This window comes from Rutilus rutilus (genome assembly GCF_951802725.1).
Source record: "Rutilus rutilus genome assembly, chromosome: 1".
In the NCBI taxonomy this organism is placed as follows: domain Eukaryota; kingdom Metazoa; phylum Chordata; class Actinopteri; order Cypriniformes; family Leuciscidae; genus Rutilus; species Rutilus rutilus.
In genome coordinates, this window is record NC_140209.1 from 7,267,436 (window position 1) to 7,289,394 (window position 21,959).

General features: G+C 40.3%; 2 protein-coding genes and 1 long non-coding RNA gene across 3 annotated transcripts; all 3 read right to left on the reverse strand.

Annotated features, from left to right (window-relative positions):
* Nucleotides 1-5,283: 5,283 nt before the first annotated feature.
* Nucleotides 5,284-12,224, reverse strand: LOC311306735 (zinc finger MYM-type protein 1-like). The gene is made up of 4 exons (XM_084435285.1): nucleotides 11,751-12,224; nucleotides 11,488-11,550; nucleotides 11,235-11,321; nucleotides 5,284-11,134 (listed from the first exon to the last, which is right to left on the reverse strand). Exons 2-4 carry the CDS (start codon nucleotides 11,492-11,494, stop codon nucleotides 8,880-8,882), a joined length of 2,349 nt encoding a protein of 782 aa, XP_084291411.1. The 5' UTR covers nucleotides 11,495-11,550; nucleotides 11,751-12,224; the 3' UTR covers nucleotides 5,284-8,879.
* Nucleotides 12,225-12,909: 685 nt separating this feature from the next.
* LOC311306742 (uncharacterized protein) lies at nucleotides 12,910-15,236 on the reverse strand. The gene is made up of 2 exons (XM_084435294.1): nucleotides 13,548-15,236; nucleotides 12,910-13,321 (listed from the first exon to the last, which is right to left on the reverse strand). The coding sequence occupies exon 1, from the start codon at nucleotides 14,922-14,924 to the stop codon at nucleotides 13,956-13,958; it is 969 nt and encodes a 322-aa protein (XP_084291420.1). The 5' UTR covers nucleotides 14,925-15,236; the 3' UTR covers nucleotides 12,910-13,321; nucleotides 13,548-13,955.
* Nucleotides 15,237-19,926: 4,690 nt separating this feature from the next.
* On the reverse strand, nucleotides 19,927-20,919 carry LOC311306750. Its single transcript, XR_014630219.1, has 2 exons — nucleotides 20,565-20,919; nucleotides 19,927-20,338 (listed from the first exon to the last, which is right to left on the reverse strand). It is a non-coding gene; the product is annotated as an uncharacterized lncRNA (long non-coding RNA).
* Between the last annotated feature and the right edge of the window lie 1,040 nt (nucleotides 20,920-21,959).

Sequence of the window (21,959 nt, forward strand, 5' to 3'; positions counted from 1 at the left end):
AGGTGGAGCACCTTCTCCGTCTCACCTTGTCCGAATGGAGCGTTTGTCCCCTCCTCGACAAAACCCCCAAGGTCCGTTTTAGGACCGATTAATTCGTGGTAAAAAAAAACAAAAACAAAAAAAACAAACCATATTAAAATCACTGCCAGTTTCCTTAAGTTTTCTCTAGCCTTACCTGTTCAGAAGGAGGAGCTATTGGCCAGACACGTGGGTTGCAGACTACTTTAAAAAAAAATTATTTCCTGACAGAGTGTGTGTGCGTGTGTGTGTGTGTGTGTGTGTGTGTGTGTGTGTAATTGTGTGTGTGTGTGTGTGTGTGTGTGTGTGTTTGTTATTTGCAGAGGAAAACATTCAAATGCAATTTAAGGATTAGGACAACAACGAGCCAATCGCTGATTGGTAAAGTCATTGCGTCACTGCATCGATCTGTTAGAAGCTCCGGTTCCCATAGGAACCTGAGACTCGCGTTTAGGACTGCACATGCGCAGTGGCTCGTCAGCCTGAAAAGTAAGGGTTTGGTCGGACTCTCTTTTTTTTATTGCAGAAAACATTTGTTACAATTTGCCGAAAATAGAAATTGATCTTGTCATACAAAAATCATTTAGATACAGTTCACATTTTCATAAGGAATAATATATATATATATATATATATATATATATATATATATATATATATATATATATATATAGCATATATATATATATATATAGCATATATATATATATATATAAAAAGAATTATAATAAATAAATACACATCAGGGATACCAGTTATTTAATAATTTGGATACCAGATATCATGTTTAAACCAGTTTTCTATGAAGAGAGTCTTGTTTCTATATATGATGTTCATGTTGTTCCAGATAAAACATTTGTGAGGAGAGACTGTTTGTACAAAAGTGACCAACAAGTTAGAGCCTGTTTATGGAAGTTTGATTTTTAATAATCAACTGGATTAAAAGATTTTTGTAAAATCCAAACAGTTTGTGGAACATTGTGCCAAACTTTATCTTTGAAAAACTCGGTAGTTACTTTTATTTAACATTCGCAGTTGTCGAACAAACTCACAGTCGTATCTCTATAACTGTCCCTCTATAACCCCGCCCCTGTTGCCCAGCAACCCTGGACCCTGCAGCTAAGTGTCAATCACAAACTTGTACACATATCAACACATAAATTCAGCCTTTTTCTTTAAAAATTTTTTTTTAAATTTTTAATTTTAAACTTATGACCACCTCTATATATTTATTTGAACAATATCTGAAAGGACCCTAATCCTGGGCATTGAAAGTGAAAGTCTTCAGATTTACCATGTCCTATAGTGTAAGATATTGAGAATGATATTTTGAGTTTTAGGATTTTAATGAACAAATTTTGCCTGAAGTGGGCCACGCGGAAAACTCCCGGTGCTTCTCACACAACATGAAGGAGAAGAGTTACATTTCATTAAACTATTAGTTTTCAGATTTTGATGAAGTTAATTATTACTGTATATTTGAACAGTGTATTTTTATTTTATTTTTTACATTTTAGTGACAACAACCAAAGCTCTGCTCAGGATCCTGAAGCCGGCTCGTGTTTGGAGGTCAGAGGGAACACCGTAAGTTAGATCGGTCTTACAAATATTGTCAGTTTTATTAAATACATAATGTCAATGCAATTTGTGTAACTCTTGTTTTTTATGTTTATGTAGTTTAATTACAAAGGGAATGACGAGCCGACAGTCCGTCTCTCCTTCGTTCCACAGATGATGAAAAAAAAAAAAAATTTTAGGGACACAATTGATATATTTAATCTAAATTATAATAAAAACGATCCTGCAAAAATGGGCAACCAACCCTTTAAAGTGCGTCCTAACTGGGACGTGGGCTCTAATTCTGTTTCCGCTACTGATCATGGCCATAGGCCTATAACAATTCAAGACATCATTAGTAATGTCGTAGGCCTAGACATTAACATCATAGCAGGGAAACCGATCATAATAGAAGATTTTACTCACTATGTTAACTTAATTTATTTTCTCGCTGAAATTTGGTATAAAAAAACAGTTAGGCAGGCTATCTACTTCTTAGTTGGTAAATTTACGGTAAAGATGCGACCAGACGATCTGTATTGCGTTCCAATCAAAGAAGGTGATAAAGAGATAGCTGTTAATTTAAAAAATCTTTGTTATACGAAAATGAAAACATCAAAACAATTAAATAAAAACTGTTCTGAGACGCTCTGGAACTTCATTAACGGTTATCATGGTAAAGTTAATGCTTCTATACAGGTCTGTGGAGACGCCACTGCACTGTGTGCTGTTTTATTCTCAGAAGTTATCAGGTATCCTAACACGTTTTTCCTTAACTTCCTCATGATGGAGAACTTTAAATCGTGGGATGAGTTTAAAGACCATCATCCAATGTTAAGAGGAGGATCATGGAAAAATCCTGTCCCAGAAAAAGTTATAGAAAGTGAAAAAAAACTTGTTTTCACTTGTGTCTTGAAAATGATGAGCGATAAAGAAAAAAAGAGGCGCTTTATTCGAGATTGCTCCTCTAAATGAAGAAGCAGATTGACCATGTGTTACAGAGCAGGAGCTCCCGCACCGCCTCCTCTTCACCACCGGAGGGAACCGTCTCCGGAAAATATTAACATTACTCACCAAACTCCAATTCCCATAATGCCTCTTACCTGGGACTGATTGCACTACACACCTGCACCTCATTTACACATACATATATAAACCACTTCCACACATCCATCTTGATCATGAAGTCTTGATGTGCCCCGGCCATCATCTCTGAGCGTTATTTTCCGTGTTTGAGATTGTTATTGACCTTGGACTGTTTATCGTTGCTGATTCTCTGCTGCCTGCCCTGACCTGGATTGTTTATCGGCCACTGATTCTTGCTGCCTGCCTCGACCCTTGCCTGTTCACCTGGTTTGTCTCTGCCTAACCTGCATTGCCCTGTTTGCCGTTATTGACCCTGCCTGTCTTGACCATTCTCTGATAAAGCTGCAAATGGATCCCATTGTCTCTCTTCACAACAGAAGACTTCGCCCATTACGGAGTCGGACCCAGCAGCAGCGGTACTTTTGTTTCACAAGTACGTTCCCGGTATGGGATCGACTCTTGTTGTTTTTAGTTTATATTTTATATTTAGAGCTGGTGGTATTTGGTGATGGTTTTTCACGTTTAGTTTAGGGTTAGTTTAGTGTAGCAGTCAGAGGACCCGGAAGACTCACAACAAAACTTGTCTTTTATTTTTGGTCGGGAGGCAGGCAAGTTTCACTTTCCCTGTAGATATGTGTGGTCAGGGTTTTCTTTGTTTTTGTTACTTTATTACCACCATGCTCTGTATTTGTCATTATTATAGTTAATTAAATTTAAGTTGTACTGCGTCTCTATGGATTTTGTTATGTTGTACCATTTCAGTTCATTTGATGGTCTCATAACACACTCACACACACTTTCTTCCTAATTGTGATTGAATATTATTACTGTTATTACAAGATTAATTGATGCATACCATTGATTTTATTATTTAGGTTACACCGACCTCTTGCTGCATTTCCTTTGAATAATTCAGACTAATAATATTTAAATTCCACTACCATTTAACATCACAGTGGTAGTGAAGAATTGAACATTTAAAATGAGACCATCCTACACGACCCTGAGAAACAATTGAGACCAGATGTACCATTCGCACTCGCTGACATGAACATGATATTTTATATTGAACATGGCATGATTTTGTTGCATTATGTGTTCCCATGCATTTCCCTACGACTTTAAGTTCATAAGTGCTCAATCGTGAAGTGGACATTTAAGATGCTTTTCAGGTGTTTCACACAAAGCAGTGTGAACCAAGGAGAACCCCTTCATCCACTGAGGTCTGCCCAGACAGCCGCACCGCTGGAGGTGACAGGATTGGTCAAAAAGGGTCAGATCATCATCGCGGAGAAGGTGCCAGAGAAGCAGAAGTTTCTCCATGAAGGAATGACACGTCAACTGAACAAGTCACAAAGGTCCAGATTGACTCTACGAACTTTGCTTACATCACAAGATCACAGGAAGAGAACCTGAACGCATTCATCCCCCTGCTGGACTCAAGCTACACACACCTGGTGAGACCAGGTGTTCTGCAGGTGAACACAGCCCTCTGCAAGCTTCTACAGATGTTAACATTGAAAAGACAATTTTTGGGTTACATCTCAAAGGATTACAATAAACGTTTATCAGTGACTCCATAGGAGCTCATGTGAATTTGACCCATGGAGTCAAGGAGAGAAAACTGTAAGAATTGAGAAATTAGGAAATGCCGGACAGTCTGATTTAAGAGCGACCAGGCCCTGAGAGGACAAAAGGACCTCTCTGGAAATCACCATTTGAACTGGCCCCCGTGCACCATCAAGACGAAAGTCTCACCTCCGAGTCATCCTAATCTACATCTCTCACCCCCTCTCTCTCTCAGATGATCACACGAATTCACCCAAGAAAATGTATAGTTTAATATGAATGATTAACACAGCGTATCGTTCATGTTTGGTATCATTTAAACTGTCTCAGTGCGACTGGTACAAATGTCTCATTTCCAAATAAGTAAAACAAAAGGTAATAAGGTTTTTAAGAGTTTATGGATAACTGGCACATAAGGAGGAGTTGGCCTCTAGACAAATGGTCTCCCTACACCCAAAGGTGTAACCTCTGAATGCAAATTTCCATTGTTAAAAGATGTTTCCAAGTGAAAGAGGTCCTGACTATATAATGAAATGTAGCAAAGGGTTCAGGGCCTTTTTGTACTTCAGATTGGCCAGTGAGGCTGAGAGGGAGAGTAAGAGAGAGTGAGACCTCTCAGCCTCACGTATTTCTTAATGTTGGGTTGCATCTTTTCTCTCTATTCCAGAGCATTTGATGTTTTGTATCGATTATCTTTGAATTGATTATGAAATTGGCATGATACATTTACCTGACATAATAAATTGTTACATTTGATTATTCTAACTGACTTTGACATTATTTTCATTGAAGAGTTAAACTGTATAGTCAAACATTCGTTCATAATTAATGATGCAAAGATCTCATTAAAACCTTTTCATTTATGTAGTCAGATGAAATAACGAGAGAATACATATTCAAACGTATTGCATTTAATCAAAAAATACTTTGCCTCGAGAAAAGGACAGTAACATGTTAAGACCAGCACCATCATTCGAGACTGTGGTAGATTTTTCCCTAAATCTAACTATCTGGTTCTTTCTATTTATTGGGTCTTGTCCCTGACGTCCCCACTCTATAGATCACCTGGTCTAACTTGTTTTCCCTTAAACTAACTTACTTCCTAAACTAGCTTCCTGCACAGGAATGAATCGACAAACAGACCTTCAATTGTCCTTTAAATGCTTTAATCACGGCCAGGAGATCTTCCCGAGCAGTTCTCAGGGAATCTCTCCCAAGAAGCAAGGCCGGAGGATCTCAGACAAATTCCATTGAGAATCCCACCGTAAAACACAGATACAACAGTTTTTATAGTATAGAGGTATGACATAAATGTCAGGCTGCATTACATAATTTCCCCACTATTTGATTGGTTCTTCATATGCAACCCCCTCTGTTACTAGGTAAAGCAAACTCTGATCTTGTGATTACTTATCACAAGGTTTTAATGATGACTTAATTTGTTAATCACAAGATTCTAATCAGACTGTCTAGTTTAAGTTCGCCTTTCTGTATTAATACACACATACACTCAAAGTCACAAGTTTTCCCCAAAGAGTTTGGAAACATTAAAATCATATGAATGTTGTTCCTCCAAGAAAAACAAAAGTTAGTTGATTAATTAGAGTTGATTAATTAAAATCCATCACAGGACGCAAGTCTCACCTCAGAATCATCCTAATCTACATGTCTTTTCCACTTCCCCCACTTTCTCCCTTTCACGAGAAATTCACCCAAGAATCTATATGGTTTAATGTGAATAATTATCATACATGTTTGGTATCACTTGAAATGTCTGGTACGACTGGTACAAAGGTCTCATTCCCAAAGAAGTAAACCAAAAGGTGATAAGGTTTTTAAGAGTTTAGAGATAACTGGCACACAAAGGAGGGTGGGTCTTTCAGGCAAATGGCATTCTGCTCTCGAAAGGTGTAAATGTAATACCCCTGAAAAGAAGTATAAACACTTCGTTTAAAGAAGAAATAAAATGAGCATTGCCGTGATGGCTTCCTTGTTGTAGTATTTACTCTGAATGAATATAATAAAAGGCATGCATGTATAACAAGCACTCAGTACATTACATTATCAGTGTATGTATCACTTTTTCACAGTAATGACTGGCTGTAAACATAAGTGACTTCAAGCATTTCTATTAACACTAGATATGTGTGGTATTTACAACTGACACAGTTGTGGTGTGATCTATAATATTGTTACACTGCCAGGGCACTAGGCGGCAGTATAGGGCAATCACAGGGTTGCAGAGAGGTAGTTTGCCAGTGAATAATAAAGTATACTATGTGAATCCATCCAGCTACGTCCTTATTATTATCTTAAGAACCCAACACAACAACAGTGACACTCAAATCTCATGTTCTTTACAAAAGAAAAACATTTTCATTTTCAGACTGAATATTTACTCTAAACCACTAAATGACAGTATCAAATTGATGACACACCAATGCAGCTGAGATATTAATCACGTTCATGTCTAAACAATGTTCACTCCATCGTGTCTGATGTATTTCCTACCATAAAGTTACATAACAGATTGATTAAGACCAGACATGGGCAGTATTTCAATTAAATGTATTTTAAATACGTATTTAATTATTTTAGTGTATTTTGTAATTTGTATTTTGCAGGTGTGGAAAAAATTAAATGTAGTTTGTAACAAAATATTTTGAGGGAGTGTATTTAGAGTATTTCAAATACTTAAATACTTAAAGTCCCTGTAAAGTCAAAATTAAGTATGTGTTCTGAGTTTGTCATACCACCGAAAAATGTGTTATTAGCCACCCAGCCCAATTTCAATGATTAAAAAAGCCGCCAAGTAAATAAAATAAGCTATCAAAATCTCGAAAAAATGAGCAGTAGTCTCAGCTCTCAAACGCTGGGGGCGTGTCCGCTGGCTGCGCTGAAACCACGCCCACTCGCGGGAAATATGACTCGCGCACAGCTCGTGCATGTCGGCGCGACGGGAGGATGAAGGCCGAAGCGGACAGCGGGAGATAGTCGGTTCGGCCCCATTCACCAGTAACAGCGGATTATCAGTGAATTCCAGTTGTCTCCAACGAAAGTAAACTATCCTGATCTCTACAGAGGCGGGTGTGGTGGTGATCATCAGCTCTCCATCAAGGTAACGTTAGCTCTTCACAAGATAAATCCACCTCTTCTTGATATGATCATTTTTCGGAAATTTAAATAAGGACACCGATCTGTTTTCTAAGTGATTGCATCCAGGGAATACGCATTTACATGACGAAGGCATAGCCAGAGCCGTGGGCATCGTAGCTAGCAAACTGTAGGCTGTCTGATAGTAACTCGCGACTCGCTTAGTGACTCCGTGCGTCATCAAGTAGGGGCCCAATCAAGCTCAGGGGGTCGCAGTGCGTCATCGAGCCCCCGTTTTAGCCCCGCCCAAAAAATCCGGCTCACAGCAAGGGTGAAAAACTGTTAAACGGTCTAACTCCACAATTTAGTACTTCACAGTTCTCAGTCTTTGTAACATGTTTTAGCAATACATTTCTAGCACTTATAATGTATTTAGATTTTTTTTGTAGAATTGCCTTTACAGGGAAAAATCACCATATGCTTATCACCAGGACCGGCTCTGTAAATCTGGGGGCCCTAAGCAGGATAATTTTGGGGCCCTGCCTTGCAGTGAATAATGGAGTATTGCCACCGCAAACCAGCAACTGTATACAATCTAACCCTTACACATTTCATCTGTACCTCTTTAACATGATTGCCCACAATTATTTAACTGCTTATTAAAGTACACTCACTGAAACAGTAAAAGTAGATTACAGATTTGCCAAATTTCTACATCTACTTTATTACTGTCTGAATGCTAAATTTTAAAAGAGCACTAACTGTTTTTGTCCACTAGGCAGCTTAAAACATTTAGTATTAAAACATCTTCAATAAAGTTGTTGCTTATACTACAGGTGTTGCTAGAGTCTCGATCTTTGAACTTCTTTTCCCTTTTCCACACTTTAAAAAGAGGGAGAAGTTGGACCAGTAATTTCTTTGCTTCCTTCTAAAGTGATTTAAACATATTCTTCTATATTGACGTATCAAAGAGATTAAAAATTCTACAAAAGATTCTAGTTTGAGTTGGTATTTATTTTTTATATATTCCAACTACAAAAACATAACTTCAGCGAACAATCATTAGCCAAATGTGTATATAAAATGTTTAGTTATAAAATATATACATAAATCTAATAAAAACTCTAGGGAAAACTTTTTACATTTTACAGAAAAAAAAACAAAAACATTTTACAGTGTCATTGTTACACGTTACACGTTACAACAGTAAATTATGCATACCCCTAAACCACACCCTAATCCTACCCTAACTTAGTATTACCCGGTACTTAAATGTATAATTACACTGTTACACGGACACCTTAAAATAAAGTGCAACCAAACTCTAATACCCTTTTTACACATTCAGTACACATTCAAATCCCAAAACAGTAAACAACAAAACAATTAACAGCATTTAAAATGCAATGAATGATACATAAATTAATCAAATAAATAAGCAAATAATATAAATAAGAAAAAAAGGAAGAAAATAAGTCTAAAACCCTAAAAAAACCCCCACAAACTTTCACTTCACCCCATCTCCTTTTTATTCCGTTCCTTCTAATGACTTTCTCTCAGAATGTGTGTCTTCTTGCTTTTTGAGATGCAAAGTCCTCTATAATGTCATCATAGGACATCTTGCTTCCAACCTGATGGTTGACACTGATGATTGACAGACCACTGAGGCGTTCTTGTGCTATGGAGGACCTTAGGTAAGTTTTTATAAGCTTCAGCTTTGAGAAACTCCTTTCTGCAGAGGCTACTGTCACTGGTAGTGTGCAGGCTATTCTCAATGCAACCCAAAGGTTTGGATAAAGCCCAGTCAGTCCTTTTTGGTGGAGAAAATTGAGAAGTTCAAATGCTGTCATTGCCTCTGGTAAGTTTGGAATTGGAAGACTCTGGATTTCTGCAGTCAGTTCTTGCCAGTCAAGGTCAGTCTCCTCCCCGTCAGTCAGTGTGTTGCCAAGTAGCTCACAGTGCTCTCTGAGTGCCTCGTCATCCATGTCAGTGAAACTGACCAAAACACTGAATTTATCTCTTACATTCTTTAATGACTTGAAGCGATCTTCCAGTGACTGGATGGCAGTGTCAACAACAACATTAAAGAATGTTACCTCCATTCTCTTTACTGCATCATTCACAGTCTCATCTGCTGCCTCATAGCTAAACTGCCTTTTTGAGCTTCGAATCCTCTTCTGTGCCAGCACTGCCTCAACATTCATGTTCTCGCATGATTCTCTTGCCTTTGACAGGACATCAGAGAAACCGGTGTCTCTGTAGTTCAACAGAGATTCTTTTGTTTTGTCAATAAGATTGACAGCAACATCAAGCTGCATGTTGGCAGATTGCAGGAGTTTACTGGTGATGTTGATTTTGGATAGGATATCAAACCAGGCCACTGAACAGATTTGAAATCTGAATGATCCTATTTCTTCTGCCAAAGACTGGGCCTCAATTCTTGTAGCAGCATCATTTGTTTGGTCTCTGACTTCAGTCAAGGCCTCTCTGACTTTGTCAGTTTGGTACCGTAAAGGCTGAATGCTGTTGACTCTACTCTCCCATCTTGTCTCACTCCATGACTTCAGCGTGATCTGGACATGCTTCTTAAGAATGGCCCACCTCTGAGGAGCAGCAGAGAACAAGTTGTAAAGCTTCTGGACTATGCCAAAGAAGCTGATGGCATCTACTGACTGCTTTGCTGAATCTGCAACCATTAGATTAAGTGTGTGTGTTCCACATGGAACATATAGAGCACGAGCATTTCTTTCAAGCAGCCTGGCCTGCACTCCTTTATTTTTCCCCTTCATGTTGGAGCCATTATCGTATGACTGACCCCTGCAATCTTGAAAACGGATGCCCAGCTCCTCCAGCTTGTTCAAAATCAATGAAGACAGGCCAAGGCCAGTGGACTCTGGAGCAGGTAGGAAACCCAGAAAGTGCTCTTTAATCTCTGGGGGTGTTGACGTGGTGACAATTCTGACAACAACCGACATTTGTTCCTGGTGACTGATGTCTGGAGTGCAGTCTAAAATTATGGCAAAATACTTCGACTGCTTTATTTCTGCCACCATAGTGCTAAGTATTTTCCCACTAATACAAGCAATAAGTTCATTTTGGATAATTTTCCCCAAGTAGGTAGTGTGATTTTCACCAGAGCTGATGCGTCTGACGTGGTCATTTAAAACTGGATCATACTTTGCAAGAAGTTCTACCTCTTTCAGAAAATTGCCGTTGTTTGGACTGTTGATGGTGTCTGCTGATCCTCTGAGAGCAAGGTTTCTTTCAGCCAGTGATTGAATGATGCTGATCAAACGTTTGAGTACCTCTCTCCATCGATTCTGCTCTGCTTGCAAGAGAGCTATCGCAGTGTGGTCAATTGTTTTTCCTGCTTTAAGTCGACACTCTAAATCCTTCCATGCTAACAAATGTTTAACATGATCTGGGCTGGTTTCATGGGACTTTAATATTGCACTGATATTGACCCAGTCATTCTGACCCTCTGTGGCAAGCTTTGATGACTTTCTCGAAAACAACTTGCAGCAAAAGCAGTAGACTGCATCACTCTGCTTTGAGTATGTTAACCAGTCACGTTTAACTTTCTCACCATTTGCAAGGTTTCGAAACATATGATGGTAGTGAAAGCTTCTGTGGAAATGGGACTTGGGGAATTCAAAGTCTCTGTCTACATTCACAGGACCTCTGTAAACTAAGTCATCCCTTACTTGGTCAGACAGTTTTGATGGCCACTGAGCAGGATCAGTTGGTGGTGGAGCAGGGATCCAAGTAACCGAAGAGGTCGGTTGGCTTAGATCAGCAGTTGCAGTTGGAACTGTGGGAAGATTAGATGGGAAATTTTTAGCTACTCGTGTACAAAACATTTGAGTTAATAACAGAGGTAGAAACATATTGTGGGAACAAACTAAACTTACCAACTGTATCACTGGAACCAGCAGGGATAAACACCGGTCGGGATGAAGATGTTGTATCACCTTTAGTGTGGCATGATAATGATGGGCCTGACATGAAATAAAAACATCAACATCATTGTGTTTAGGCCTAGTTGTTTTCTTTCTTCTTAAGTGTGTTAGTATTAATCATTATATCAACATCATACATAAGGTCAATTTGTTGTAAACAAATAAATATTAATAATTTAGCATTAACAATATATAGCTAACTTACCATCCATTGTGGTATGCCGCTCGCTGTGCTCTACTGAAGCAGCAGTAGAGTCACCTCCTCCAGCTGTTGAGATTATAATATAATCATAAATACAGTATGCAGAGTAGATAAAACACATTGATCCTAAATTAATATTAAAGTACAATAAGAAAACATAGTAAATTGTGATAATAAAACTAAATTTTTTATTGGCAAGAGGAAAATTAGCTATGTTGAAGTTGCACACAAAACTATTCAAAAGAATGGCAGTAGGAAATATTTACTTGTGTCATCTCTGGTGTCAGCCTCCTGAGATGTTTCTCCACGACCACCAAAATATTTCAGAATGGCTCCTCCTGAGAAAGTGAAATTTTGTTTTTTTTACAATTAGTGTGAGCAGAAAATAATGTTAAGAGTAAATGAAAAGAAATCCAAGGTTAAATGATATTATTTAATTATTGGTTGATTAACTCTTAAATACTGTTCATATTTTAAACCTTCACAGCATGGAGTGAGACATTTTTCACCTTTTATGATTACATACAGTACTACATTCTTTACCAAAATTTATCACAAATCCATTTTGCTTTTAGGTGTCTTGTATTGATCATCATTCAATAATGTTTCAGAGAGAACACAGTGTTTTCTTTAGGTTTTAATGGTCTGGGCGATTTAGCTTAACAATATATAAAATATTTTATATTAGTATAGATTAATATTTATTAATATTTATTCAATTCAATTATTGTGATTTGATTTAATATTGACTCATTTGGATAAATATTAGGTAGGCTACACAAGATAGCCATTAATTTTTCTCAAGAAAAAAACTACTCACCAAATGCTGTAGCCTAAACACAGAGAGCCCTATCAGCTGGCAGTATTATTTAAAGTTAAAAATAACTCAAATAAATAATACTTTTTTTTATTACAACTTTATTTAATGATAGAAGTAAAAATATAATAAATATAGTACACATATTTAGAAAAATACTCTCTATAGCTCTTTTTTTCTAGCCAACTAAAGTGCTATAGCCCATATATATAACGTTATTATGGTCATCAAATTGCTTTCCTGAGGTAAATGTTATGTGACATAATTGTTCTCCAGCTGTTTTATTGAGCCCTTTGTTTGACTGATTGGTCGATATTATGTATGATGATGAGGAATATACATTTCGGTAAGTTGTAACGTTACTGTATCTTTCAACAGTGTTCATTCGTGTTTATTCAGCATAATTGACGGCCAGCTAGCTAACGTCAGCTGCACCGAGTTCCTACTACCGACTTTTTTCATAAGTTACTATATTAATGACTAAACATACATGTATTGAAGGCTGTAGAATGCACTGATTGCTATTACGGTTCTAAATCACCTTAGAGTATTAATACACAATTAATGTCCAGTAACTAGGAGAAGACTGAAGAAGCCAGAGACAAAGATCAAATTCACTCACTGTATTGATTGATTGATATTCATTTTCTCACAATGTCAACCAAATGTAAATATCACAATAAACAGCGTAGGCCTACGTAAAATAAACAAACAATAAAAACAATGTGGTTATATTCAAAGATACAATTATATTAAGAGAGGGCAACTAAGTGGTGGAAATAAGTAAGTGTACTCAGTTTCAAGAAGTCCCAAGTATTCCAGAGGAAGTCCACTTAAAGGAAGAAGGGTGCAGAAACGTCGGTCCTCAGATGCGATGCCGTCTGGTCCTGATAGGGTTAATATGATGATGCTCAAAAGGGCCTGTAGCTTCGTGTGCTGTGATGTTCAGTGTGTGTTTGTGTGATGGGTTTGTGTGATTTGGTCAGCTGGACAAATGTAGATGAACGTGTGTGTGTGGTTCTATAATAAAACAAACAAACTCAATTAGTTTCTGTTACAACTCTTACAATAAAAATGCTGCGTCATTATCACTTCACGTGATTGAACGTGAGAGACATCACAAACTTGTGATACATGTATAATATAGCAGCTGTTCTTTTATAACTGAATAAAGATCTTATTGATGCATTAAACAGAATATCAAACAATGATTATTAGACAAAACAAATATAAGATAATCACTTACAGTCTGCAATGACGCACACGCGAGTATTCACCACAGAAATCCAACAACCTCAGGAGCGATCACACAACATCAGCTGCCCATCACATATGAAATACCAAACTGCTCACCAGCTATATTATCGATCTATAACTTTATGGCTTTCTGATGCACCTTAACTCGTCTCGTTTGCTCAAAATAACAACTCGTCGCGCACCCACATCTCTTCTTTCTTTCTATTGCCGCGTGTGTGAGATCTCGCGTCATTCTCACAGAACTCGCGAGACTTCCGATTCAAACCCCGCCCACTCGGCAAACTCAACTCTTGAATGGAACAATGTAAAACTATAATAACAACATAAATATAAAATGACCATGCCCTTTTGCACAGCCGCCCCCAAATTTGGTATGCAAATTTGCCATTAGTAGGGTCTATGAGGAACTCTCTGAGTCTGGGGGTAATATTGGCAATTCAATCAACTTAGCTACTGGTCTTGTGTACGTTTGATCTTTCACTTTGACCACAGCTGTTCTGACTCTCCCATCTGAACTAGGAATGACAGAAGAGACAGTACCAACTCTCCAGAGCGCTCTTGGAATCTGCTCGTCAACAATGAGTACTACAGTACCAACTGCAATATTCTCTTTCTCTCTGTGCCATTTCTGTCTTGACTGTAATGTGGGTAAAAAGTCATGAATAAAATGCTTCCAAAAATGATCACTCAGAACCTGACTATGTCTCCATCTTTTCCTACTGAGTAATTCTGGGTCTGAATAGACAACTTGAGGCAAGGAGGAGTCAGGCCGCCCCATCAGCAAGGAATTTGGCGTCACTGGGTCTGGATCTGCGATGTCGCTAGAGACATAACCCAAGGGTCTAGAATTAAGGATGCTCTCAACCTCGATCAGAATGGTTCTTAATACCTCCTCGGTAACTGTCTGTGCGCCTAAGGTGGTTCTCAAGGCTGTTTTAACAGACCTCACTTCTCTCTCCCACGAGCCGCCGAAATGAGGTGCACTTGGTGGATTGAACCGGAATCTGATTTGTTCTTTGGCCAACTGGTCTCTGATACTGGGCTGAATCTGAGAGAAGGTGTCCTCCAGCTCTTTACATCCACCTCGGAAATTTGTTCCCTGATCCGAGAGAAGCTCATAGGGTTTCCCTCTTCGGGCAATGAAACGCCTGAGTGACAGCAGGAATGAATCCCCATCCATGTGATCCAATAGGTCAAGATGTACGGCTCGAGTAGTGAGGCACTTGTATACGATACCCCACCTTTTCTCAGTGCGGCGGCCCACCTTCACCATCAGTGGTCCAAAACAATCTACTCCGGTGGAGTAAAAAGGAGGTTTACACAATCGCAGACTTGATGGGGGTAAGTCTGACATTCTAGGAATCATTGGCTTGCCTCTCCACTTGTTACACTCAAGACAGTGGTGCTGGTGTCTTCGAATCGCCTCTCTTCCTCGCAAAATCCAAAACTTACGCCGCAGTTCGGCATACACCCTGCCGGCTCCCGGGTGGTGCAATTGTTCATCGTAATGCTTGATTAGAAGCTTCACCACGGGATGATTCTGTGACAGAACGATAGGGTGTAGAACTGCATCACTCAATCCATGACACCTACGAAGTCTTCCTCCTACTCTAATCAAGTCTAGCTCTTTGTCATACTCAGGAGCAAGCTTAAGAAGTCGGCTATGCACAGAAATGTCTTTCCCTCCCTTAAGTAAAGCAAATTCGTCAGGAAAGTCTTGAATCTGACATTGTCTAAGTATAGACAATTCTGCCTTCTGAAATGCATCTGCACTCAGTAAATCTGTGTTGCCAGCCGCCCCATGAAGAACTCGCGCTGTAGCCTCTAGTAACTCAGTACAGCTATTAAATTGACTGGGATCAGGTTCAACTTGCAACTTATGTTCAGTCAACGAACCGCAAAACACAGATTTCTTAAGTTCCTGAACTTCTTCGGGGGCCTTTCTTTCTGGTGCCTTAGGCCAACAGCTGCTAGACTGCATCAAGAAAGCTGGTCCTTGTTTCCATCGTGTTTCTTCAGCTAGCTGAGCCAATGACAACCCTCGCGTAATATCATCCGCAGGATTGGCTGCAGAATCAACATAACGCCAAGCTCCAGGGTCAGACAACTCTTGAATTTCTGTGACTCGGACTCCTACAAACACTCGGTATCTGCACGAATCAGACTGCAGCCAAGCAAGAACTGTAGTCGAGTCAGACCAATAGACGAATCTGGAGATATCTAGAGTTAACTCTTTCTTCAGGACGTCTCCTAGCTGCGCTCCTGTCAATGCAGCGCAAAGCTCTAAACGAGCAATGGAGATCTGTTTCCTCGGAGCGACTCGTGACCTTGCCGCCATGAAGGCAACCTGCGTATTGCCCTGATCATCTTCAGAACACAAGTAGGCTACAGAGCCGTACGCCTTTTCAGACGCATCACAAAACACATGAACACTGCGGCTCTTGACAGGATACTGAAGACTGGAACTGTAGCATCTTGGCAGGTGGATCTGAGACAATTGTGGAAGCTCGCTCTCCCACTGATGCCAAACGTCTAGTAGGCCGGATGGTAGATTAGGATCATCCCATTCTCGTTTCTTCTCCCACAACAACTGCACGACAATCTTGGCTCTTGTGGTATATGGAATGAGATATCCAAGGGGGTCGTACAGCTTGGCTAAAGTGCGATAGATGCGCCGCATCGTAATTTCACCATCCTCCCTCTGGTAAGGTTTGTATACCAATGTGTCTGGTCTACATTGCCATATCAATCCAAGGGCATTCTCCTGCGGGTTGGCCATTTCTTGACTGAGCTGAATCTCACCACTCTTCGACTTCAACTCAGCAGGAAGGTGGTGAATAACCTTGGGGATGTTACTGGCCCATTGCCTCAATTCGAATCCACCGTCCATAAGATGACACTGCAATCGGTTTACCAGCTGTAAAGCTTGATCTTCAGTAGAGACACTCTTGAGACAATTGTCAACATAGAAGCTACGCTCCACCGTTTGACGTACTTCATCAGTAACTTTGAGATCCACCTTTGCATGGGACTGAAGTGCGTAGGTAGCACAACAAGGGCTACATGCAGTGCCAAACGGCAGAACTTGCCACTGATACACGATGGCTGGTTCAGATGTTTTCCCATGACGCCACAAAAAACGGAGGAAGGGTTTATCTTCATCAAGGAGACGGATCTGATGGAACATACCCTTCACGTCACTGCAGATGGCCACAGAATGTTCTCGAAAGCGGAGGAGAACGCCCAACAAGCTGTGGCACTTAAAGTCGGACCGGGGAAAAGATGGTCATTGAGAGACTGACCCTGATACTCAAAAGAACAATTGAAGACAATACGGTTCTTCGCATTGTGATGAACCATATGATGTGGTATGTACCACGCCTTGGAACTCGGATCACATTCTGCAGATGTCAATGGGGTGACATAACCCGCTTGCAACAGTTTTTGAATCTCTGATTCGTAAGACGCAGCCATACTAGGCTCTCTAGCTAGTTTCCGCTCTGTGCTGCGTAACAGGGCCATGACTGCCTCTTTGGGTGCATTCAGAGGTGGAGGTGACTCTTTCCAGAGTAGAGGAGTGGCGTACCTTTTGACACCATTTACATCGATCCTGATGGTTTTCTCTTCTAGGAGGCGGATAGCTTCTGCATCTTGTCGTGATCGACTGGCTACTTTCTCAGATTGATAAGGAAGGGTATCCAGCTGCCAAAGTTTTTCAACTTGACGGAATAGCTCAGCTTCAGGAGAAACACAAGAAATGAATAAACATTCTTGAGGCTGCAAGTGAGGCTTAATAAGACTTGAGGGACCTTGCAATGTCCAGCCAAGCATCGTATGAACCGCCGCTGGACCTCCAGGAGGACCCAATCTCACTGGCTCCACGGGGGTTATCAAATGAGGGTAATCCGAGCCGATCAGTACCAAGGGCTGTGCTTCGTGGATGTCATGCAAAGGTAAGTCACAGAGATGACGATATCTTCTTTGCAAGTCAGAGATGGGGTAAGTATGTTGAACCAGGGCTAGCTCTTTTGCGGTAAAAGCACCCTTGACCGGGTAGGATTTGTCAGGGTGTGAAACTATGTGCTATGGAGAAAGATACAGATCTACCATGAATGGTATGGACATCCTGTCTCACTGTGCGCAGAGCCAAATCCTCAATTTCACCTTGAAGGTCTAGACGTCGAGCAGCTTCATTCAACAAGATAGTACGCTCAGATCCGTCGTCTAGCACAGCATAGGTTTCTAATGACTTATCACCATTCCGAATGATTACTCGACTTAACTTCAGTAGCACTTGCTTGCCACTCGTAGGCCGATCCAAGTACAGGGTCTGAGAAGCAGGGCTTACTGTGCTTTTCTCCGTTGTCGGGTTATTACCTTTACTCATCCCATCGGCGTTGGCATTGACTTCATGAAGAACATCAAGATGCCTCCGTTCACACCGCTTGCACTTCGCCTTTAACGTGCATTTAGATGAAGAATGCCCTCGTCCACAACGCCAACATCTACGTCCCGTTCTAATCCAACTCTCAATCTGCTCCTTAGTTAAGAGTTTGAAGTTGGAGCACTGATTCATGTAGTGCTGAATTGTGTCACAGAACGGACAATACTTTTTCGGCTTCTCCTGTGGTCTTTCTGAGTCCATGTATTCAGTCTTCGGGAGCTCTACCAATCCTACTTTCTGCTCTCTTCCATGTAGAACAGTAGTCAGCTTACGGGGCACAAAGCCAGTTCGCTTGTCTTTGTGAACGCTGTGTTTCACTTGATCAGAATAGGACCCATACTGTGTTCCTTCTACCTGCACACGAACCTCATATTCCAGCCAGTCTGCGAAATCAATCAGCGTTGGAATAGGTGTCTGAATGGGGTTAATGAATCTCTTGAAGTTAGCTCTTAGGTCGTATGGCAACTTGGCTAAGAGACGAGAAACATGAGAGCCACATTTCAGTTCAGTCCAACCTGTGCTACCTAACTGATTTAACATTCCAACCAGTGCTCGGACACGAAGGGCAAATGCCTTGAAAGACTTCACATCCCCGCTCCTGATATTGGGCCCATCCATCAAATTAGTGATCCTTTGCAGTGCCAATTGATGTGGCTGCCCATACATATCAGTGAGCGCTCTCATAGTGTCACTGAATGGAGTGCGACTGTGACTATACGAGTCGGCGACAAGTAAAGCATCTTCCAGCTTAAGGTGGTCCATAAGTATTTGAAACTTAAAAGACTCAGAAGCGTCTTCAGGAAGAACGTTGTTTAATGCAAGCTTAAGACGAGTAAATTCTCGAGGATCATCCCGAACGAAATGAGGGATTGTAGGAGTTGGCCCTCGATATTGCATTGGGGGTGGATGCACCGGACGATGAATCTCAGATTGTCCAAGAGAATGGCGAGAACGGTAATCTGTACGTAACCGGCCATTATCACGACTGTACTCTTGCCTCCAATCGATTGGAGAATGATCAAGACGATCCATAGGGGCATCGTTATACAGACGCTCTCTGTCACTTAAGCGGCAATGATAAGGGTCCGTAGCTGGTTGATAAGAAACATCATGAGACCGCATACTGGACCGCAACATTGGTGGGTCATCTGCACATTGCTGACGGGTATCAAACAAACGAGGTGGGTGCCGTGGAACATTAGCATCATAATGATGATCATACCGTGGCAAGTCATTCTTACTACTATGTGGATCATTATACGAAGGGGTCGACATACCTGAATTAGACGGACTATCACTAAGCCTGCCTGTTCTCTTTAGACTGTCTGTAAGCTCCTCAATGAGATCTCGCTCACAACTGCGAACTGTAAGGAGGGATTCATCTCTATGTGGCACCAAAGGAGTATGTTCTGTCTGGCCAGAGTTTCCATCACCCTGAAATGACTCCTGCATACTAGTAGACTTTGGTGTAGATGACACTACAGCTCCTTCATTCGTAAGCCGTTGCTCAGATAATGAAACCTGGGAAGCTAACACAGGAGAGTTAACAATCATATCAGATATGCGTTGCATGTCCTGCCTCATTCGCCTGTTTTCCTCCCTCATTTCACGCATAAAACTAAGCATATCAGACTGCTCATCTGCAAATGCTAGCTGTTTCTGAGGATAACTAACCTCATAGTCACGCAAATGTGTTGGTCGTCTTGTTTCTCTACGAGGACGTACAACCTCTGGCTCTATAGTTTCCTCACTAGTTCTGGACATCATCGCTAAGGTGGTTATAGATCCGGCTCGAAGGACCATAAACTGTATTGAAGGCTGTAGAATGCACTGATTGCTATTACGGTTCTAAATCACCTTAGAGTATTAATACACAATTAATGTCCAGTAACTAGGAGAAGACTGAAGAAGCCAGAGACAAAGATCAAATTCACTCACTGTATTGATTGATTGATATTCATTTTCTCACAATGTCAACCAAATGTAAATATCACAATAAACAGCGTAGGCCTACGTAAAATAAACAAACAATAAAAACAATGTGGTTATATTCAAAGATACAATTATATTAAGAGAGGGCAACTAAGTGGTGGAAATAAGTAAGTGTACTCAGTTTCAAGAAGTCCCAAGTATTCCAGAGGAAGTCCACTTAAAGGAAGAAGGGTGCAGAAACGTCGGTCCTCAGATGCGATGCCGTCTGGTCCTGATAGGGTTAATATGATGATGCTCAAAAGGGCCTGTAGCTTCGTGTGCTGTGATGTTCAGTGTGTGTTTGTGTGATGGGTTTGTGTGATTTGGTCAGCTGGACAAATGTAGATGAACGTGTGTGTGTGGTTCTATAATAAAACAAACAAACTCAATTAGTTTCTGTTACAACTCTTACAATAAAAATGCTGCGTCATTATCACTTCACGTGATTGAACGTGAGAGACATCACAAACTTGTGATACATGTATAATATAGCAGCTGTTCTTTTATAACTGAATAAAGATCTTATTGATGCATTAAACAGAATATCAAACAATGATTATTAGACAAAACAAATATAAGATAATCACTTACAGTCTGCAATGACGCACACGCGAGTATTCACCACAGAAATCCAACAACCTCAGGAGCGATCACACAACATCAGCTGCCCATCACATATGAAATACCAAACTGCTCACCAGCTATATTATCGATCTATAACTTTATGGCTTTCTGATGCACCTTAACTCGTCTCGTTTGCTCAAAATAACAACTCGTCGCGCACCCACATCTCTTCTTTCTTTCTATTGCCGCGTGTGTGAGATCTCGCGTCATTCTCACAGAACTCGCGAGACTTCCGATTCAAACCCCGCCCACTCGGCAAACTCAACTCTTGAATGGAACAATGTAAAACTATAATAACAACATAAATATAAAATGACCATGCCCTTTTGCACAATACACTTGCAAATTAAATAAGTAAAGATAAAGTAATAATAACTAACAGTTATGTTAAGGGCGTGTCCATTAATATTAGGCCTGAGTCGCCTGGCATAACGTTACCACGCCTTAACTTAAATTACGTTATTAAAAATGAACTTACCTTGCACTTGTCTCTTCTCGTCGTCATCCTTCTTCTTTTTCCTTTTTTCTGCTCCCGATGGATAGATTCGTTTCATTTTCAAATTTCGAAGTCCAAGCAACAACGATTTTAACATTACACGGTTGGTTGACTGTTAAACCGCGGCAACGCCGGCGCGTACCATCTATAGTTAGGGGGCCCCCTAGAGGTGGCGGGGCCCTAAGCAGCCGCTTAGTTCGCTTATAGGGAGAGCCGGCTCTGCTTATCACCATAGTAAATGATTTTGCCATATTTTCGGTCTGATGTTGGCAATGGCAATGTCCAGGTTAGATGCACGAAAATCACGTGACACCCTGTAGACCGGGCTCCCTCCAACAAGTGAATGAGTTTTGAACCCCTAAGGGTGACGTCACGGACACTACGTCCATATTTACAGTCTATGTTTTGAACACAGGAGAAGAAGTGGCGCTGCTCCTCTTAAAAACGGCATTAAAGGGATAGTTCACCCAAAAATAAAACTTTTGTCACCCTTTTATTGTCCCAAACCTGTATGAGTTTCCTTCTTCTGCTGAACACAAAAAAATATATTTTGAAGAATGTCTGTAATCAAACAGTTGACAGTAGCCTATTGACTTCCATAGTATTTTTTTTTTCTACTATGGAAGTCAATGGCTTCCGTCAACTGGTTACCAACATTCTCCAAAATATCTTCTTTTTATTTCAACAGAAGAAAGAAACTCATACAGGTTTGGGACAACATACGGATAAGTAAATGATGACAGAATTTTCCTTTTTGGGTGAACTTGCTATCCCTTTAAGGTAAAGTGTTTTGTGAAAAATATACAGTCTACACACACACATATTGGACACTGAACGGCATTATAGAGAAAATAATTGTGCCTTAT